The sequence below is a fragment of the Leishmania braziliensis genome, chromosome 22 (genome assembly GCF_000002845.2).
Source record: "Leishmania braziliensis MHOM/BR/75/M2904 complete genome, chromosome 22".
Taxonomy (NCBI): domain Eukaryota; phylum Euglenozoa; class Kinetoplastea; order Trypanosomatida; family Trypanosomatidae; genus Leishmania; species Leishmania braziliensis.
This window is the reverse complement of record NC_009314.2, coordinates 245,861-266,475: the sequence shown is the minus strand read 5'-3', so window position 1 is coordinate 266,475 and position 20,615 is coordinate 245,861. Positions and strand designations below refer to the sequence as shown.

Here is a 20,615-nt window from a genome sequence, read left to right as displayed (position 1 = left end):
CCGACGCTATAGACGCTCACGTGTCATGCCCGCTTCCATGAGGAACAACCCGAGATTGCAACTTTTACGTGCAGAGCACCCGCTGAGCGTGGAGCTTACACGATGCCCGAGCTGCACCACCCCTTCTTTGCTGAGGGATGAAACTACTCACATCCTCCGCTGGCCCCTTCCGCCAGACACACCCACACCCGTCAAGGGCGTGCGGACTCAGGCGAGGGCGGCATGCGCGCGCCGGCCATCCAGACACTCCTCCAAGACACGGACGGAAGAGCAGGACGCAGGCAGCGAGCCCCCCTCCCCCTCTCCCCGGGCAGCAGCGTCACCCTGAAAGAGGCCCCAGGGTCCGAAAATGCGGGAGCAGTGAGGCACGGCTGTCATGGCGTGCCACGTCCGCACAGGGCGCGCCGAGATGCACCGCAGCGAGCCCCAAAGCGCATGCGTGCGAGGTGTGCGGCGTCTCCTCCGTCCGGCCGCGCGGTGTAGCGGGGTGCCGCGGCTCGAGGCAACTGGGGGGCGGGGCATGGCATGCAGGTCGAGCACCGTGTCTCGCAGAGCTCTGGCCCGCGGCTGGTCGGCCTCCCTGCCGGGCCCCCCAGCACGTGCCTGGGCCGCCACGGCTTCCGCTCTCGAGCAGGACCCTGGCCGCTGCCCGCGTGGATGGAGTCATGCCGTCCACCCGAGCCCGGCTGGTGCCGGTGGCGCAGCACGCACGCGAAGAGGGGGATCGAGGAGGGACATGGTGGGTCCGCCAGGCGCCTGGCGGGATGCGACGGCGGACGGTGCGTCCTAGGCGACGTCTTCGCCGCCGCGGTGCAGCGGCCGCTGGCTGTACGCGTCTGCTTGCGGACGTGCTCGTTGTGGCCGAGGAGCGCGCTGCACAGGAAAATCTCAGTTGAGCCTGTGCAGCTACGCAATTTTGTTCTCTTTCCTCTGTCCTCCCCCTCTCACTCTGTGCAGCGTGCACTGTTGTGCCTCCGGCCTGTGCCTGTCTTTGTCTGTCTGTGCGGGTGTATGAAGACGCCATACAACGGCGTCCCTCCAGACGTTTCCCGCCTCCTCTCTCTCACACTCTACGGCAGAGAAAAAAGCCCCTCCAACACGGGCGCACGCGCACGCACGCATCCCATGCAAAATACGCTTACCAAAAGGCACGGGGGAGGCTGTGCCAACGCTACGGGCAAAGGGTGGAGGGACGGCGACGACGCATGAGAGTGTGCTACCACTCGTGTTGTGCGGGCGCGTGCGTATTGTTCTGCATGTCTGTGTGTGGTTCACGGTCAGACCCGAGTGCAGGCCCCCTTTTTGCTCTCTTCGGGCAACAACGGAGGCTTTGCAAGGACCTTCGCAGACGATTTCGGAGGAAGTCGCCTGTCCACTTTAGGCGCTGCGAGCGTCGCCATGTCGGTGCGCTCTCTCTCTCTCCCCATGCTTTCTCCATGCTCACTCTGCACACTTCACACCTCCTCCCACACGCAACTCCGATGTTGTCTTGTTTATCAGCCGCGTTCACCATCTCGACGCCATCACATCGTTCCTTCCCGTGTGTGTGTGTGTGTGACATCGTACACATACTTTGAGCAACAGGAGTCGTGCACGAAGAGGAAGAGCACTGCCTTGAATATTGCCGTCCTTAGCGCCTCTCTCCATCCATAGCAACAGTAAAACAAAGAGGAAGATAACGCATCAAGCCAGAGAATCATTGTTACATCGTGTCCCTTTCATCACTTTTCTCTGTCCCTCCGTGTTGTCATTTTTTACCATTGTCGTGCAATCTGTGCTACAGTCCTTCTCGTTTCCTTCACACAGACACGCGTGCACGCACCTACACAGCGTCTGCCTTCACTGCCGTTACCGCTGTTGGAGGCTGCAGCAAACAGGAGGGAGATCGCGGCGAAGGAAAGAGCACACGGCTGTCGAGTGCCCGCTTTTATTTTATATTTTACATATTTTGCTTTTTTTTTTCGTTTCGCCTCACCTGTACCGTATTGTTCGTCTTGCTTTTCGATCTTTGTGTTTTCTAGCTGCCTTTCCAGAGGGGGGGCTGTGCTACCAAGAAGACTCATGTCGGCCCCACAGATGCAGTCAGCGGGGGATGAGATCCGCATTGCCGCCGCGCGCGCAAAGGCAGAGGCCGCCCGCCTCGCCGTTGAGCGCCGTCGCTCCATGAACAGCGATGGGGTTGCCGAAAAAAGCAACTGCAGTGACACCCGTAATCCACAATCCCCGGGAGCTGCAGCTGATTTTCAGCGCAGGAGCAGCTTTGCTTCATCCAATGGTGCACTTGAAACTGCCGGCGAGGGGATGGTGAGCGATCATCATATCAGTGGTGCCTCTGCCGCCTCCAATGACTCCTGTTTCCCACAGCCTGGTGAGACGGACGCGGCGCACCCGCAGACGCCGGAGGAATACGCTGCTGCGATTGAGGCGATGCGCCAGGAGTGCGAGCGCATTGCTCTGAATGACGAGAGCCTAGAGAAGCGCCTGCAGCTGTACAGCGAAGTGGTCGGGCTGCGCAAGGAGCTGGCGATAGTGCAGGAGGACGAGGAGCGTCTGCGCCAGCAGCTCGCCACGGCCGAGGTGGACATCGCGGCGAGCGACATGACGGTGGAGAAGGTAGTCACCATCTTTGAGGATGAGGCCAAGCAGTGCGCGCTGCAGAAGGTGTGGGTGGAAGAGTCGAAGACCTGCAACCCCGAAACTATGGAGTGGGCCGATATCGATGTCAACAACCTGCGCCAACGCGTTGAAGTGGCGCGCAAGAAGTTTATGGAGGCGGTCGAGAAGGCCGACGCCCTGTACGTGCAGCAGCAGGACGCCATCAACGAGACGACGGACGCCCGCGAGCGCGAAAAGGCAACCCTTGCCGAGAACTACGAGCGTGAGATGGGAGACCTCATGGACGCCCGCACCCATGCCCGCCAGCTAGCCTCGGAGAAGCGCTTTCACCGTCGCCGTGGTACGGCGAAGGCCTCTCCCACTGTGCCGATTGAAAAGGAGTGCGCGATGCGTCAGCACCGCATCGACGAGGATGAGTTCCGCACTACCGCGCAGGTAGGCGCTATGAAGGACGAGCTGGCGGAGCTGATGGAGCAGGTGAAGGTGCTGAAGCGCCAGCTGGATGACTCCCGTCAGGCGACAGAGGCGAAGTCCCGCGAGTACGAGGCGTCCCTCAAAGTTGTTGAGGAGGAGGGTGCCGACGCTCGCGAGCTGAAGGAGAGACTGTTGAAGGAGGAGGAGGAGCTAAAGGAGCTCCGGGTAGACCTCCAGGCTGTACTGCACTACGTGCGCGCCAAGAACCGCGAGGAGGAGGGCTGGTAAAGCTGCTCGACACGACGAGGGAGCGAAAAAGCAAGGTGACGTCCACGCGCATGGCGGATGGCTGCGCGAGGGGCAGGGGGAGAGCGCGTTCCTGAAGCGGCTTACCTCTTTTGTAGATCTGTCTCTGTGTGGTCACTTTTTGACTGCGAGATGCGGTGCAGCATCGATACCTTCTCCCTCTTTTCTGTTCATTCTCCGCTCCACATATCTGCGCCTAGGATGTGCTTGTGTGTGTGTGTATTAACAGAGTCTGTGCTGCAGACGGTGAAGCACAGACACCTCCAACCGCTTCTTTTCCCTTCTACCTCTTTGCACTTGCTGCTCTTGTGCTCCTTTTCTTGTCTGGTTGTTTCCTATGCGGGTTCTCTACTTTTCCTTCGGGAGTTCATGTCGACGGTCGTCGTCTGCCACGGCACTTTTTCTCCTCTTGGTTTCACCAAATTTTGTAGTGTGCACTTGTGGGATGGTGCGTTGATGTAGAGCTGAGAGCGTGCCCTCTTCTGTTTCTCATCGGTTGCGATGCTCTCTCTCTCTTAGTTTCTCCATCTTTCTTCCTCCTCAGTAAGCAAAAGGCTCACCTATGCGACGCGAAGGTGGAAAAAAAGAGGAATGTGCCAATAAGCATGCGCCGGCCATCCAGCAACGATGATGTGCGCGACCATCAGGATGGACTGCCATGCGCAAAGGCCGCTTTCCCCCTCTCTTCCCCTCCCCTGAACTGGGGAGAGAAATGAGGCCAAAGGTGACTAGATTGGCAAGGAGAACACTGGGATGATTCTGTGTTCTTTCGCTTTGCCCGTGCTTCTCTCTCTCTCTCTCTCGTGAACTCTCTCTACCTATGGGCGCTTGTTCCTCTCTTTTTCTTTTCAGGGAGGGGATGGACAGCCCGGGTCACGCCGCTCTCGCTTCTGCCATCTGCCCATGTCTTGTTTGTTATGACGACTTTTTCTTTCTTTTGTCCTTCTCCGTTCCTTCGCTTTCTTTCTGACCTTCATGTGATTCGCTGTTCCTGCTGGGGAGCTCTCTCGTGTCTGTCTGCCCTGTACCTAACGCGTACCTGTGTTGTGCTGTGCTGCGTTTCCACCCCCTTTTTTTTTTCTGGCCCTGTACGTAGTTCACCTCCCCTACTTTTCTTTTTGTCTGTTGTGTCCCCCCCTTCCCCTTCCTCCCAACGTGTTGAAGCCTTCGTTTCATCTCGCCGTTTGTGCTGATTGCGTGTGTGTTTGCCGATGATGTCGGCACTTGCGCAGACGTTTTTCGTTTTACTTTATTTCCAGCTTTTTTCTTTTTTTTTTCTTCAGCGAAAAGTTTGGTCACCGGCCACTTGGACACTCTCTGAGTGTCCGTGCTGGTGCGCGTATATGTATGTATGTCTTTGGGCCTATATGTCTCTGTGTACGAGTCTCTCTCTGTGTGTGTGTGTGTCTGTGGCTCTGGGGTGTGCTTGTGTCGTGAGCAGGGGTGCTGTGGTACATGCAGACGTGAGCACCAAGGAGCAAAAGACGAGTGAGTCGAAAAGAAAGAGTCGCGACATGAAGAAGGGGAACTAAAAACAAAGCGAACACGGCGACGGGACCACGTGAACGCATTAGTTGACGCCTGTGTCCGACATGTTTCTCTCTCTCTCTCTCTCTCTGTAGGTCTATGCGTTATTTGCTTGTCGCGTTGTTTTGATGAATATTTCGTCGTTCTCTCTCTTAATGTCTGTCGTGTTATCTTTGCAGTTGTGATGCTCATCGCGAAACACACGCACTGACCCACAGACACGTTCTCTCCACTCCTCTGCTTTGGAAAACAAAGCAAACGAGAGGAAAAATGCATCAAACCAGACGACCAACCTCAACAACCAGAATAGAAAAAAAAGATATGCACGTTCGAGTAAGGAACACGTGCACACACAAAACCCTGGCAGTGGCGCGCTGATGGGGTGCAGCAGGGAAGAACAATGAGGGAGTGCACACTTCTACGTGGTGACCACAGGTGGCACCATGTCCAACTGATCTTTCCACTGCTAATGTGTTGCTGGCCTTTTTTTTCATCCCCGCCTCTGAAGACGCCCAGCTGTGCCCTAGCATGAGGCGTATGCGTACACGTATGCGTGTGTGTGTGTATGTCGCTGACCGCAGCACTCCACCCACGAGGCTCACAGGAGGGAGGGGCCTCACCAGAGGCAGCGGCACAGAAGCGGTGCGTGTGTGTGCGTGTGGGGGTGAGGGGGGGAAAAGAGGAGCTCAGGCACAACGAAGCAAACAAAATACGGGGTGACCACTCGATGGTGTGGAGGCGGTGTGTGTTCACGGCGTGCACCCACCCGTGCCTCGTTCTCTCTTTCGTTGCACCGCCTTATGCACGGGCATCCTCCACTCCTTCTTTGACGCTTCTTCGCTCTCGTCCTGCCTCTCTCCTCTGGACGTCACTCCTCGTCCGCTCTCCTGTTTGGTTGCGCCCCCACCCCTGCCGGCATGGGTGGCGCGGTGGAATCGTGCCACGGCCACAATGCTACCAATGTGCATACCCACACTTGCGCACTCCTACACGTGCCCCCCTTCCACATAGCAGATGAGCTGCTGCACTGGCGTCGCCAGTTACCGACGCATGAGACGACGACGCTGTGCATCTCTCCTCCCTAATGCCCTCTCCAGCGCTCAGAGGCATCCGCGGGACTTTTGTGCTGAGGACCCCTGTGGCGCTGCCGGTGCCGGTGCGCCGTCTGACCACCTCGGCTGGGGCTGCTACTGGCGCTATCCTCGAACCCACCAATGCGTGCTGCAGTAGCCACCAGCGGCTCCGTCATCCACCACCACGGCATACACCTTTCCCAGCACCCAAAGGATCGGCGCGGAAGAGTGACAGTGAGCGCAGGCCACGACATCCACTGTACTCTTCGGCTGACGCCCCCGCCTCTTCTCCACTGGGGCATCTAAGTGTAGACGGCAGCTCACGCGGCGCCGTGCCCACACGCGAGCGTACCTGCTCAACGAGTTACTCTGGGATTCAGCAGGGGAGCCTGCGGGGGCCGTGGCAAAGACGGCCGCGGCCACGACGCCCATCTGCTGTTTTCATGGAGCCGCCGGAAGCAGAGGCGGCGACTGCCACCGCCTCATCCTCGCTGGCACCGTTGTCCACGGACGACGACATTGTCCTAGACACCCCCGCCTCTCTCTTGCCCTGCATGGCCGCGTGGGGAGCATCGGCCTCGGAGCTGCGACAGGCGACACAGCGGGCGCACCACGAGCGGCGCCGCGGCGGCAGGACCGACACGGTGCACGAGCCTGCCGCGCCGGAGGAGAGCGTGTACGCCCACCCGGCAGCACGGGGCGTCGGGCAGGATGTGATTGACCTTGTTACGGACGTCTTCACGGCGCAACGCGACGCCGAGATCCAGAAGCGTCGCGAGGTGCTCTATGAGCTGACGCACCCGAACCCGGTCGACTACACGTATAACGGCAAGCTGGTGCCACCGCCGCCGCTGAGCTTCGGGCAGGTGACGGAGGAGGCGCGCTCCCTGGGCAACAGGATGATGCTTGGGCAGACGTACTCGCTGGTGCGACAGGCCGGCACGCGCGCCTCGGACGATGACTTGGACGTGCTCGGCAGCACAGCCAACGCAGCCGGCCGCGGTGCAGCAACAGCGACAACCGTGTCGCCAGCCTCGAGCGTCGAGACAGGTCTGGCAGCGCCGTGCTCCACTTTTTCCCCCCGCCATGCGAAGGGCTACGGCGAGCGCACCGCGGCGGCGCCGTATCGCCGCCGCGCGCACGACACGAACATTTTCCGTGGCCACAACTACTTCTTCGAGATCGACGAGCTGTACCAGGAGGTGGTCCTCGTCGGCAGAGCCTGCGCCGGTAAGTCCAGCCTGCTGAACGCGTTGCTGGGCCAGCAGGTGGCCAAGACGAGCAGCATGCCGAACACGACGCGCAAGATCTCCTTCTACCAGAGTGTGACGCCGGAGCAGCTGCACGCCTTTCATGCCAGGGAGCACCACAACCAGCTTGTTAAGCTACCCGGCGGCGGCCTGCAGCTCACCTTTGTGGACTTGCCGGGCTACGGCATCGAGGGCATGAGCGACGCGTGGCGTGATGCCGCCATTGAGCTGACGGACGCCTACTTTGGGGTTCGCCGCTCCGTCAACACGGTCCTGTACTGCATGGACTGCGAGCGGGGCCTCACCAAGACCGACATCAAGTACTTGGAGTGGATTGAGAACGTGCATGGTACCTGCTTTGTGGTGCTGACCAAGTGCGACAGCGTACCGCACTCCCGCGTGTGCTCCGTCATGCGTCAGGTGTATGCGTTGATCACGAAGCACCGGCGCAAGTACCGCAAGGTGTTCCCCTTTATCCTTCCCGTCTCAGCCAAGGATGGCACGAACATGGAGGTCCTGCGCGGCCTCATCACGGAGACCTCTGGGATCATGCCTGGGGATAAGCTGCGGGATCTGCTGCAGCACAAGAAGGCGACCTTCACACACATGGCGCTTCTGAAGGAGATGGGGCGCATCGACGCCGCGCGGCAGCTGGAACGCAGTCAAGCGAAAGCCTACTTCCAGCTCACACGCGGCGGCCTTGGCGTGAGCGCGGGCGCGAAGCCGCCGCTGGAGGTGCACCGTAGCGAGAGGCCAAGCGCGATGCGAAAGCGGGACGGAAGCGGTGGCGCCAGTGCGGATGTGCAAGACACGAGCGCCGAACGGAGCGCTGCACCTCCTCTCAACGCGGATTTCTCTGAGGCCGCGGCGCCGCCGTCGGGTGTGGCACCCGGCAGTCGCCACTGTCGCTACGTGCTGCCGCTCGGCAGCGGCACCGCTGACGCCGAAGCTGCGGCGCTGCTCTCCAGCTGCGCCAGCGATCTGGACGCCGCGGACGACACTGCAGACGTCTTCCCTACTGAGTCATCGATGGCGGCTGCGGCTGCGGAGGGCCGTCGTGAGAGACGTGAGCGGTTCCTCGCCTGGCGTAGGGTGCACCCACTGGGCACAGTGTCGCCGTCGTACGACGCTATCCATGGGGAGGTGGGTTGTGACGCTACCCCACCCCTTGCAGCACCAGGGCTGGAGACAGGCCTTCCCGGCAGCGGCCGCTACCGTCTGAACACCGGCCTTGACAATCCCCGGGCTGCGCATGCCGTCGTGGAGCTGCACGGGGAGCCGGGTGTCCCTGTGGGAGAGTGCAACGCGCGGGGCAAAGGCGGTGAGGAGGCACGACATGGCGGATGTGACAGCCAAGCGCAGAATCCCAGAGACACAGCCGTGGCTGCCGCAGGCGGGTCTTTGCATTCCCTGCCGACAGTGTTGCCGGTAGCGGCTGCGTCCCACGGCTGGCGCTCCAGCGTCATTGGTCTCAGTGACGTCGGCACGGGCAGCAACATTGCGCCAGGTGCCGACGCCAGCGCAGTGCCGCCGGCAATGGGACCGACCTCTCCATTGCGATGCGCTTCGACCGGCGCAGTCTCGCGGTTTGTAGACGTGATGGAGCAGTACGGCCGCCAGCACCGTGTTGCCTTGTCGGCAAAGCAGAGGCGGAAGGAGGAGCGCTGGCGTCGGTGCGGCGGCGGTGGTGGCCTGCTTGCCGAGGACGCGTCTGGTCGCTTGTCCGCCTACAGAGCTGGCAAGCCGTGTGGGCCGGCTCTCGTGCCGACCAACACCGACGTGAGCAGGCGCCAGGCCGAGTGGCGGGCGGAGCAGCTCAAGACGCTCCTTGCCAAGGAGAGTCCCGAGGCGCCGTGGGCGGCACTGCGCCAGCTGCGCCGAACGATCCAGGCCCGCGCGGAGGAGACGGCGCTGGCTGGGATGCGGAAGAAGGAGGTTGCCGCGTATGTGCTCAACGCCGGCCGCGTGACGGCGAGCTTCGAGAAGTTCGAGGGCGAGGTGACGGCGGCGAAGTACATGAATGAGACTCGCCAGTCCCCGACGTTACGCTCGCAGCAGCAGATGCACCTGAACGCGACAGCCAAGATCGGCTACCGCTCCATGCCACCCGGGCTGTGGAAGCGCTACGGAGAGAAGGATACGTACTGGCAGACGCCACGGGTGCTCGGCAGGTCGGAGGATGAGAGCCACAAGTAACCGCTGCCGTTAGCAATGACGGGGACCTCTGCGAGCGGCTCCCTCTTCCCTCTCGCCCCCTCACAGTGTCGCACTCGCTCAGACGCGCTGCTCAAGTGCCCTCACGCACAAACGCAGGTGTGGTGTGCGCCAACAGCGGCACGCTAATTGAGCAAGGACAAACAAAGGAAACAGAGCAGCGTGCGCAGGGGGGGGGCAACGCGCGGCAGTGCGAGACCTATTCCCCCCTCCGCGCCCGCCATGTACACCCTGGGAGGGGGGAGGAAAGGTAGGGAAGCTGTCGTTGCTGGCGTTCGACCATCATGGCTCATTCACCCCCCCCCCCACACACACACACCCAGGAACTCACCCACAAACAGGACCGGGAATGGCGAGCACAGCGAGTGTGAGAGAGGGTGGTGCTTCTGTTGTGCCCCCTTTTCCTCGCGGTGCACGTAGGTGTGCGTGCTGTCTTCTCCATGCCCCTCCCCCCCCCCCCTCCCTCACCCTGGCTATGCGCCAGTCATGCTACCTCGCCCCTTTCCCTGCTCGACTCGCCTTCATTTGGATTTAGTGCCGTTCGCCTTCACATCACGTTCGGCGCCTCGCAGCGCAGCATTGCATACGAAAGGAGGGAGAGAGGAGGCGCCTTCCGGAGACCGCTAGACGGCACCGGCGTTCGATTTGGCAGCGAAACACGCAGGGGCCGCGCGCCATGGAGGTGTACCGCCGCATCGCGGAGCGCGTGCGCGGCGCACTGTGGGCGCATCACCGGCGCCTCATGCCTGAGCGGCAGTTTCACCGCATTCTCGCCTACGTGTACAACAACAAGTACGAGTATCAGATCCGATTTGACCGCATGTCTGTCGTAGGCCGGGCATGGGCTGGCCGTGTCGAGGTGATGACGACGCCCGGCGGTTTTCTCAAGCGAGTCCGCGTCAACCCCGCCGTGGAGGACCTGTCGCCGGCCCAGCAGCACAAGCTTGTGCTCGCGGCGTACGCCGATGCCTGCCAGCAGGGCCGCGCGCTCATGGAGCAGGCGGAGCTGAGGGTGTACAAGCAGTTCTTGAAGGATCTGAAGCCGATCATCCTCGGCATTCGCGATAACCCGGAGTTTTACACGGTCCCGGAAGACGCAATCGAGACGATAGGCGGCGTGCTTCGTCGCGAACAGGCGTCGGTCGACGGCGGCGCCGTGCACCGCACCATCCCGATGGCCAAGGCTCACCAACCCGTCGATGAGGTCCGCCGTCGCCACGCGTGGGAGGACCAGTGGCTTGCAAGCGAGCAGGGCCAGCGCTGGGCTCACAGCCTGCGCGGCAAGGAGTACTTCACGCGGCACGGTCCGCAGTACCGACCGCGCGGTGCCCCTGGTGCGAAGACGCGGACGCTTCCCTTTGAGCTGCTGGCCCCGTATACGCCGATGGATGAGGGCCGCCTGCTCCGAAAGAACTGGGTGGCGTACATGGATAACAAGCACGTCGCCGAGTCGCTCTGGACGCGCGCGAAGGTTGCGGACCGCGAGCGGCAGCTGCGGCAGCTGCAGGAGCGGGGTCAGGCGTGGCATCGCCCCATCAACGAGGACGCTGTGCAGTGTTGGTAGGCGATGGGAGTACTTCTTTCCTTCTGCTACACGGACGTGCGTGTTGCATATCGTGTTGCTGCGTCGGCTGTGGAGTGGGAAAGGGACACAGAAAGACGGCCGTCTCTCTCTCTCTCTGCCTGCCTGTCTGTCTGGGCGCGCATCATTTGTTTTCCCGTGCGCGCACGTAGTGGCGCGGTGTGGGCGAACTTTCGGGGTTTGTGTTCTGCGTACGCGCCCGTGTGTGCACCTTACTAGGGGGCGTACGACAGCCCCAGTGAGAGTAAAGCTGGAGTGAAGGCACCCACGCTGAGAGAGGAAGGGGAACGACGACAGCAGACCACCGCTTTTTTTTCTGTGGCCATCAAAGGTGCGTGAGGAGACGAGTGCGTTCCAGCGTCTCCGTCTTCCCTTCCCGCTCCGTCCCTTTCTCCTTTTGCGGCTCTTTCCCAGTGCATTGGCGGGAGAGGTGGGCAGTTGGGGTAGGGGGTGAGCTGGTACCGTGCAGTTCTCCCCTTCTTCGCACCCCTCTCCCTTTTGGCAGCTTCACCAACCGCGTTCTTCCCAGATGCCCTGCCACCTCTCTCTCTTTCGTGTCTCCGCGTGCGTGTGCGGGACGCGCGCCTCTTGTCCTCCCCTGCACCCACTGCGCAGCAGTGCCCCGTCCGCCTGTCTGGTGGCGCAGCCCTCGTCTTTTGTTTTGTTTTCTCAGCGTGTTGCGCTGTTGCACTTTAGCCAAGAGACACACCCATCCTCGGTTCTCCATAGAGCGAGGGCGAGGAGGGCGACGGTGGTGGCGACAGACACCGCGGACAGGTTAGCGGCACTGCACTCCTTCCAAGGCCGGCACAGGCGCACCCCCCACACACACCGCCCATACACCGCACAGGGCTGTTGGCACATTACGCAGCCCTTCTTCGTCTTCACCCTCCCCCTTCCGGACCTTCACACTTTTGCATGGTTTTGCTTAGCATTTGCGAACCACCACCGTTTCTCGCATAGCCATCGTTGTCCACGCCACCATTGCGTCCTCTTTGCTGGTCTTCCTTGCGCCCTGTGCTCCTTTTCTCCACATCCGACCGGTCGCTATTCTCTGCAGCCTCCCGCACACACACCCGTGCACTGCACTTCGGTGCGAGGTACGTTCTTCCCTCGCGCAGCTCTCCCCTGCAGCGCGCGCCCCGCGCGTCTTGTTCCTCCCTCTCCGGAGCGAGGGCTGCACTCACGCCCGAGTGTCTGCTTCGCCATTCGCCTCCGCTCTGCGCCCCTCGTGTGCTTTCCGCGTCGCTGTGCACCTCCTTTCTCCCTACTGTGTTGCAGGTGCGGAGGTCTACCGATGCCCCACACCGACTGACCGAAGCACAAGCAGAAACGTGATTGTCTGCTGCTGTTGGGACTGCAGACGGTTGTAGCCGCCATCCTCTGCCCCCTTCCTCCCTCGCTGAGCTCGCCACCCCCTCCCCGCCCGAGCAGCCATGATGGATATCAGCATTGGCTCGCCTGCGTCGTCTTATCGAAGCCGCAGCAGCCGCAGCAGTGGCGACTGTACCCAACGCCCTGGTCTTGCTCGCGATGCGGGCGGTAGCAGTGACAGCGGGGCTGCCGGCCAGACGACGGGGCTGCTGACGGATGCAGCGGGGCTGGGCGACGCTAATGATGGGGACGGACGCCGCCACTCTCGTCGCCGACTAGAAGACTCGTGTGGCGGCTTTGAGGGAAGCCGCAGCGGACTAGAGCCCACGGCCGCGGGCGAGGATCGATGCCCGCCTTCATTAGGCTGGGGTGGGGAGGCGGCGTGCAGACCGCCGCCACCGAACGCCAGCGTGGCCCCGGCACCGCAGCGTCAGGGGACCGACGTGCTCGTCGACGCCTTGTCGAGCTGTGAGTCGATGCGGCCGTCGCGGAGGACGCCGTCGTCGATTCCGCTCTGCGCGCCGCTGCCGTCCTCTTCGTCGCCCGTGACGGGGGGTGGCGGTGCGGTGCACCTGGCCTCTCGTCATGCACGACCGCTGCTGCCAGGCGACCGCCTGCATAGCCGCGTGGAGGGGATGGCGTCGCTCTGCACTGCAGCTGGCCATGGTCAGGCCTCGGCGGCGATCCCACCGTTGTCCGCCGCAGCTTCACGTGCAGCGGGAGAGCGTGGGTGCACGGATGATGCAGTGTGCGCGCGCGCACCCAGGGCCGCCCCATTGGAGGCTGACGCAAGAGCAAGTGCGCCAGCTGCCGTCGCCACTGCCGCACCCGCCACGCGGTCACCGGAGCGACAGCAGGCGAACTCTCGCACCTTTGTCCACACGGAGAGCCTGTCACCCCTGCGCCGCGCTGAGCACACGGTGCGCGCACCCCGCAATACTGAGCGCGACGTCGCCGCTGAAGCTCCTCCCGACGCGGAGGTACTCGGCGCCTGCTGTGGTCCGCTTGGGATGCTCGCGCTGGAGTTGCTCCCCGGTGGTGGGGGCCAGGAGGTGCTGGGCAACCGACCACGCGCTGAGCGCGCGTTACGACTTGCACGCGTGAGCCACACCACGGCGACTCTGGCGTCGCCACCAGCGCTCTCGCCTACGCCCACCTCCGCTGAGCCGCTCCCTCGACCGCCACCGCTGTCAAGCGCCTCCACCGCTGCCGCGCCAGAGCGACAGCCGCGGTTGCGAGTGCCGTCGCAGCCGCTTGAATCTGCGAACTCTGCGTCCCCCTCGCGTCCGGTGGCATGGCGGGGGGCGTGCAGCAGGGCGAGCGCGACAACCGCGACGCCCTCTGACAGCTACGATCGCGGCGAGTCCTGTCGCCGTCATTACAGCCGTCGGCACGGGTCTGACTCCCGCCATCGCGCCGTCGGCGGCGTGGAGGACGGCGATAGCGCCAGGAGCAGCTCGCCCGGGCTCACCGAGACGAACGGCGCACGACCGCCGTCGCAGGCACCGGCGCCGCGTCACCCGCCCTCTTTCTCGCTGCTGACTACGCGGCACGCGTGCCACCGGTTGCCGAGCAGCAGCGGCAGCGCCGAAGGTGGCCGCCCGGGCGAGGCGCAGCGGGCCGACGAAACGCGGCAGCCGCTCGACTCATCGCAGGCGTCATCCCCGGCGCCGTCTCCGCTAGCGTCGCGCTCGCCCTCGGCGCGGGCGCCGCCATCCGTGCCGCCACCACCTCAGAGAAGCGTCGAGGAGACTCGTGGGGGTAGCAGCAGCGATAAGGGCGAGGGCGGCACGGGCCCTGCCATGACGGAGCTAGCCGAGTGGCGACCCCCTCTAGCTACACCAGGGGAGCGCGCTGTGAGCTGCGGCGGTAGTGATGGCGCCACGGCAATCGCTGGCGAAAGCCCTCCGCCGCTTCCCCTGGCGCCATGGAGAGCCGGCGATGGCGCGTCCTCCCTCGACCCAGGCCGTTGTGGGAGCCACCCCCACAGCAAGAGCCGTGCCACCGACGCACACGGCGTCGCGCGTCAGCCTTCAGCCTCTGACCCCGACGTGGCCAGCGAGACTCGTGCCGGAGACCGTGAGGTGTGGACGTCTCGTGAGTGCCATGCGTCCCCCGCCGCAGTCTCCCTGAGGGATGGCGCTGCTGCCGCTCTGGGGGTGGACGGGGCGCATCGTGGTGTCGCCTCATCAGCTGATCGCCCAGCCCACACTCAGACGTGGCCGGCGCAAGGGCGAGCGCTGGATCGGTGGCGCAGTCACGCATCTCTAGTCGGCGGCGCGGCTGCCGAGACCGCCGCGCTGTCGTCGTCTTCGGCGGCCGTCACGCCGTCCCCGCAGCGCCCTGCCACGCAGCTACTGGCCGAGTGCGACGACGGCCATCCACCGCAGTCGCGCCGCGGAGATGGCAGGACGGCGAAAAGTCCACTCAAGGGTGGCGTCGACGCTGTCCGTTGGGTACTCAGCTCTGCTGGCGCGGAGGACGACCTCTCCGAAGCGTCGCTGGCACCGCCGTCTGTCCGCAAAGCTTCTGGGGCGCGCACGCGGGCGCCTCCCACGAGCTTACGCAGCGCGAGCACCACTGGCATCTCGGGCACGGCTGGCAGCGCTTCACCCCGTGTGGTGGCGTCCGCTGGCCTCGCTGAGACGACGCAGAGCTGGGCGTCGGCAGTGCATGTGCCGGGAGCCAGGCGTGCCAGCGCACAAGCGTGCCAGCGCGTGGCCGCGCTGTCGTCGTCCCGTTCACGCGTGCGGCTGACCGTCATCACTTCGCCGGCTCCGGAGCGCAGGGGGAACAGAGCTGAGCGTGAGTTCGACGTGGGAGGCGCCGTGCAAGTCGGCCCACGTGGTCGGTGCAGCGGTGCGCGCTGGCGTGCGGAAGGCAGCACCGGCGAGGGTTTTCGTGCACGCAACGGCGGCGCGCGCGGCTTTGGGATCGCTGCGGTGCTGCAGGGCGTCCATCCGCTGCGGAGCTCCTCGAGTGGGCCGCACGCATCACATCCAGGGCTTGCGGCGGTGCTGGCGCCGCGGGCTGTCGTCATGTGCAGGTCGGGGAGCAGTGCGGAGGTGGACGGTGCCGATGGCGGCGAGGAGACGGGAGCCGTAGCACGCACGTGGCGGCCCGCTACGTCGCTCGGCTTTGTGTGTGACGGCGTCCGTCGGCGCAGCCCCCGGGACGACTGTCGGAGCGCTGCTGCAGCGCAGCGGCTGCGACATCCGCGAGCGTTGCAGAAGCCGGCAGCCGCCGCCGGTGCGCTGTGTGCTCGTCCGGACGCGCAGCCCGCCGGCCACTCTCACGGCGACTCACATGACCATGTGCTGCCGATGGAGTCCTCGCCCCTTGTTTCAGTCGTCTCGCTGGCCGTCGAGGCGGCCTCTCGTGTGTGTGCCAGCGCACACCGGGCGCGTTCTGCCGCTACGAGGTGGGCCGGTGTCGCCTCTAATGGCGTTGGTGGTGGCCTTCTCCCAAGTTCGGCGTTGGCGCCTGGCTACGCTGCCGTGTACAGCCCTCGCATGCTTGCCACAGCGGTGCTGGAGGCGCGCGAGGCCCTCCTGGGAACCGCCGGCGCCGCTGCGGTTGCAACGGCAGCGGGCGTCTGTCCTTCCGGGCCGCCTACTGCACTACTACCTCCGCACTGCGGTAGTCGCGCCATGCCGGCGGTGGGGGCCACCGTTGCGGCTGTTGCCTCCACCAGCGGCTGCGTGTCGTCACGGTCTCTCTCCTCGCTGCGGAGTCCGCCACACCTTCGCGTTGACTTGACGGAGCGGAGTGCGGATGTTTGCGCGATGCCGGCGTCGGCGACAGCCGATGCCGCGCCGTGGAGTCTCTACCTGAGCGGCTCGCCGGATGCCGGGGAGCCAATGCGGCACCGTGCGGCACCGCTTCAGCAGCCCCTGCACAGGCAACAGGACTTGCCAGTGGACACGTTCCCCTGTCCAGTGGCGCGACGCATCCCATTCGGATTCGCGACCGGCGCTCTTGCAGGGGCCGTATCACCTCCGCACGACGGGCGCGTGCCGAGCTGTCGCCCCCCAGCCGAAGAGCAGCGTTGCACCACAGCTTCGGAGCACAGCAACCCGACCGTGGCCCGAGCAGCGGCCCCTGCCACTGCTGCTTCCACCGCTCCTCGTGCGACCTCGGCGAGCCCCGCGCAGGCCCGACATGGAGGCATTCTGTCGCCGGAGCATCACGCCGCTGGCGCAAGAGCGAGGGCGCGCGAGCGAGTGGTCTGGGCATCCGCGGGGCGCAGCGGGGCGGGGGCGAAGGATGCTGACCATCGCCACGATGCGCGTGTCTCGCGCCAGGTGCGCCAATCACACACACTCGCCCAGCAGCGGCTCATTCAGGAGGAGGCATTCCGCCGTCGCTACATCAGCATGCAAGAGGATCATCAGTTTGCGATTGAGGTGACGGAGCTGAACTACCAGCGTGCCGTGGAGTATGCTCATCAAGCGTCCACCGCCGGTGCGGCAGCGGCACCTGATCGGCGAAGCGGCCACTCCGCTTCACCCGTGACTGCCGACTGCGACGCAGAGCCGCTGGTGGGTCTCCAGCGGGTACGCCGCGATCAGGCGGCCATGACGGCGACGCTGAGCACGCTGGCGAGGGAGCTGGCTGTGCTGTCGCTGCAGGGCAGTACGACGCTGGGCAACACTTAGAGGCGCGCGGTGCTGTCACACGGGCTTCCGCGCGGCCACGCTGTGGGTGTGTCGGTGTCTGCCCTGCCGCGCTCCCCTGCTTTCTCGTCTTTGTCTGCTCCTTCTGCTTGATCGCTGTCGGACCCGCCAAAGCAGCGCGCCACGAATCAGTTGCCCTCGCACTACCTTCGCCAGCACCCGCGTGCGGTCTTTGCGGTGCCGATGAGCGCAGCGCGCATTGCCGGCCACCACGGCGTACGACTTGCCGCTGCGGCAGGCCAAGCGCGCGCACGTTGGCTCCCCACGTGGTGAGCGTGTGCGTGTGCGCCTTTCCCGCTCGCCCTGGCGCTCTGTTGCATCAGAGCTTGTGCCTCTCCATTCGCGCACCACGGCGTTCTCCTCTTTGCCAACTCGTCTCGCCTTTTCCCTCCCCGCGTCCCCGCCTTCCGTGCCGCGTGTCACCCACGCGCACTCGCCACGATGTTTCCGTTTGCGCACTTCACGCGTCTGAAACGCTGGCGTGTGCCATCGCCCACACACCCATGCACACACGCCTGCACCTGAAAAGGGACTCTAACGCATACTCCTGGTCATCTCTATTACCGATTTGCCTCCTTTCGCTAACACCTTTCACTTCACATAGCCCTTCCGACTGCCCTAATTTGCACGGACCGACCCACAACCCGCCAGCACTGCTACCCCATCCCTCGACGAGCGTCAGCCTGTGCAAAGTGTGAGCGCCTATTCCACATTCGTCCACCTGTGAAACAGCACCATGAAGATGCGTGCCGTGAGTCTGCTTGCCGTGCTGGTGGCGTGCGTCCTGGCCTTGCTTGCGCTCAGCGCATGCGCTGAGCCGCGGGCACACGCCGTGGGCGTCGACCTGCTCTCCGTGCCACCGCCTCCGCATTCTGCACAGCTGTTGGCCACAAAAAGCATAACGTTCCTTGACGCTGCTGGGAGCAGCAGCGAGGCGTCTTGGCCCTCGGACAGCAGCGAGGCGTCTTGGCCCTCGGACAGCAGCGAGGCGTCTTGGCCCTCGGACAGCAGCGAGGCGTCTTGGCCCTCGGACAGCAGCGAGATCACCTCTTCTGACGCTGCTGGGAGCAGCAGCGAGGCGTCTTGGCACTCGAACAGCAGCGAGGCGTCTTGGCCCTCGGACAGCAGCGAGATCACCTCTTCTGACGCTGCCTAGAGCAGCAGAATGGAGTCCCTCACGCCTTCGGAAAGCAGAATGAAGGCCTAATGGTGTTACGCTGCTCCAGCGGCAGTTCGTCGTTGTTGTGGCGGCCCTATGGGAGTGGGACCTTCACACCTTCCGGTAACTCCAGCACCAGCGAGGCGGACAGCGCAAGTGCCGTCACCAGCGCCTCTAACGTTGACGCCACAGCTGTGCGCACCCAGTGGGGACGATGGAGGCGCTGGTGAGGGGGCGTCCACCGGCGATGGTGGTGGCGACACCACTACGCTGGCACGGTCGTGAGCGTTATGGCACCACGCAGCAGCTGGCATCCGGCCACGCCCGGGCCCAGGTTGTTCTGAGCGGCGCTGCTCCTGGGGTTGTGGCGGTGCTCATCGTGTGAAGGAAGGGGCGAGGCGGCGTGAAGCTGCTGCACGATGTGCATCACGGCGAAGGGAGGGGGAGTGAGGGGGTGGTGGCCTCCGGGCGTACCCCCGTCTCTCTCCCCATCTCTCCCCCTCTGTCTGTGCCCATGTGCGTGTGTTTTGTCGTTTGTCTTCTTTGTGTCGTGCGAGTACGAAGATCGCCACGCTTTCCTGCGGAGCCCCACAGCGACGTGGCCTGCGCGCTCTTCTCTTCACCGTTTGTGGTGGACTCGCTGGGCGTGGAGCTGAACGCGGCGCCCCGGGCTGCAGCGCACCTTCTCTGCTGATGGCGTCACCCTCCTCACCCCCTCTGTCGACGGAGACGTCAGGCCAGCTGCGCAGCAATCCGCCCTCTGGAGTGCGGCACACTGGGCATCGGAGCACTTCGCGCGGTGGAGCGCACTCTCCGGTGCAAGACGCCGCAACCCAGTGCAGCTCTCCGCTGCACGGATGTGCGTGGCCGAGGATCGGCACCCCCGACACCTCGACGGACGCCACAGCTTCCGCTCTCGAGCAGGACCCTGGCCGCTGCCCGCGTGGATGGAGTCATGCCGTCCACCCGAGCCCGGCTGGTGCCGGTGGCGCAGCACGCACGCGAAGAGGGGGGTCGAGGATGGACATGGTGGGTCCGCCAGGCGCCTGGCGGGATGCGACGGCGGACGGTGCGTCCTAGGCGACGTCCTCGCCGCCGCGGTGCAGCGGCCGCTGGCTGTACGCGTCTGCTTGCTGGCTAATCCGTGATGTAAAGATGTGCGCTGCATAGAAACGTCCGAACTCCCTTTTTATCTTCTGTTAAGTATGTCGTTTCCGTTCTCTTGTATTTCCTTGTTCCTCAACATCTTAATGACGATGGCCGCCTCACCGTCATATTAGAGGGTCTCATTGCCCACTCTGTAAGGGAAGCCAAGAGCCTGCCGCCTGCCTCCGGGCACGGTTGCGGGCTCTTGGCGCCGGCAGAGAGGTGTAGGCTGGCGCTGTGCCGAGGACATTTTCAGTTATGATGACTTCTGTTCTACCTTCCCTAAAATTGTATCGACGTTCCAGCGAGTATGCGCATCTGCCTACTGCCACTCGCCTTTGCTGCTCTGCGGTGATGTTGGGTGTGACCCTGGGCCTAGCCCGCGCTGTGTGCAGTGTGATAGCGATGGGCTGAGCGGTGGCTGTGCGCGTCTGCTTGCTTGCGATGGATGGGCACCTGTGAGGGTAAATGTGCCTGGGAGTTTTCGCCGCATCGTCTTGCGCTAGACGAATATTTTTGTATGGCCCTGTGCCAGTATGAATGAAAAAACGACAAGGAGCGCAGAAGAATGGCTGGCAGGACAGACTGAACGCGGGTGCTGCGCAGAAGAAGCGAAAGGGAGCTGAGGCCGCTCACATGCGTGAGCACTGCATGCGGCGGGGAGAGGGGCCGCACGGCTGGAGCGGAGTGCCGCGTCATACACTCACGCAGACTCGCGTGCCAGTGTGCCGCCTCGCCACCCCTCTCCTGCTGCACCTCGTGGTCGAGGTGTGGAGCCTCTGTGCGGCGGTCGCTGATCCTGAGGATCGTGGCATGGCGAGGACGAGGAGAGGGTGGAGAGGATACAGAAGGCACCGCGCGAGGAGGCGTCATGGTGACCTCCTCATTCCCCCTCCATCGCGTGCCACCGCATGTCTCGTTTTCCTCGATTACTTTGATCTCTCCGTCTCTGCGCCTTCCCATCCCCTACAGCCCATTTCCATCGGGTACGATTTGGCTGCCACCGTCCCACGATTTTAGCGTCCCCAATCCCGTTCGTCGCTGATCCTCCCCTCCTCCCCCTCCCCACTACAGCAACCGGCCGCGGCATCCGCGAGCTCGCACACGCGCGGCCACGCGGCGAAGAGCTGATGGGGCCGGCGGAGTGACGCGTGCACCGCCCATTCGCAGCTCATCTGTCGAGCGCATCGCGGACGCGCGTGGTGGACCCTCAACAAGCGCAAAGAGAGGCAGGCAGGCGACGGCGTTGTTTGTGTGTGGGCGCACGCCTGCGCGGTG

At 63.8% G+C, this 20,615-nt stretch overlaps 4 protein-coding genes across 4 annotated transcripts; all 4 read left to right on the top strand.

Annotated features, from left to right (window-relative positions):
* Positions 1 to 2,301: 2,301 nt before the first annotated feature.
* Positions 2,302 to 3,318, top strand: LBRM_22_0660 (conserved hypothetical protein; the record flags this gene model as incomplete). The annotated part of the gene is made up of 1 exon (XM_001564935.1): positions 2,302 to 3,318. The coding sequence occupies one exon, from the start codon at positions 2,302 to 2,304 to the stop codon at positions 3,316 to 3,318; it is 1,017 nt and encodes a 338-aa protein (XP_001564985.1).
* A 3,061-nt stretch (positions 3,319 to 6,379) lies between these two features.
* On the top strand, positions 6,380 to 9,382 carry LBRM_22_0650 (conserved hypothetical protein; the record flags this gene model as incomplete). The annotated part of the gene is made up of 1 exon (XM_001564934.1): positions 6,380 to 9,382. One exon carries the CDS (start codon positions 6,380 to 6,382, stop codon positions 9,380 to 9,382), a length of 3,003 nt encoding a protein of 1,000 aa, XP_001564984.1.
* A 694-nt stretch (positions 9,383 to 10,076) lies between these two features.
* LBRM_22_0640 (conserved hypothetical protein) lies at positions 10,077 to 10,964 on the top strand (the record flags this gene model as incomplete). Its single annotated transcript, XM_001564933.1, has 1 exon — positions 10,077 to 10,964. One exon carries the CDS (start codon positions 10,077 to 10,079, stop codon positions 10,962 to 10,964), a length of 888 nt encoding a protein of 295 aa, XP_001564983.1.
* A 1,454-nt stretch (positions 10,965 to 12,418) lies between these two features.
* Positions 12,419 to 17,014, top strand: LBRM_22_0630 (5'a2rel-related protein; the record flags this gene model as incomplete). Its single annotated transcript, XM_001564932.2, has 1 exon — positions 12,419 to 17,014. The coding sequence occupies one exon, from the start codon at positions 12,419 to 12,421 to the stop codon at positions 17,012 to 17,014; it is 4,596 nt and encodes a 1,531-aa protein (XP_001564982.2).
* Between the last annotated feature and the right edge of the window lie 3,601 nt (positions 17,015 to 20,615).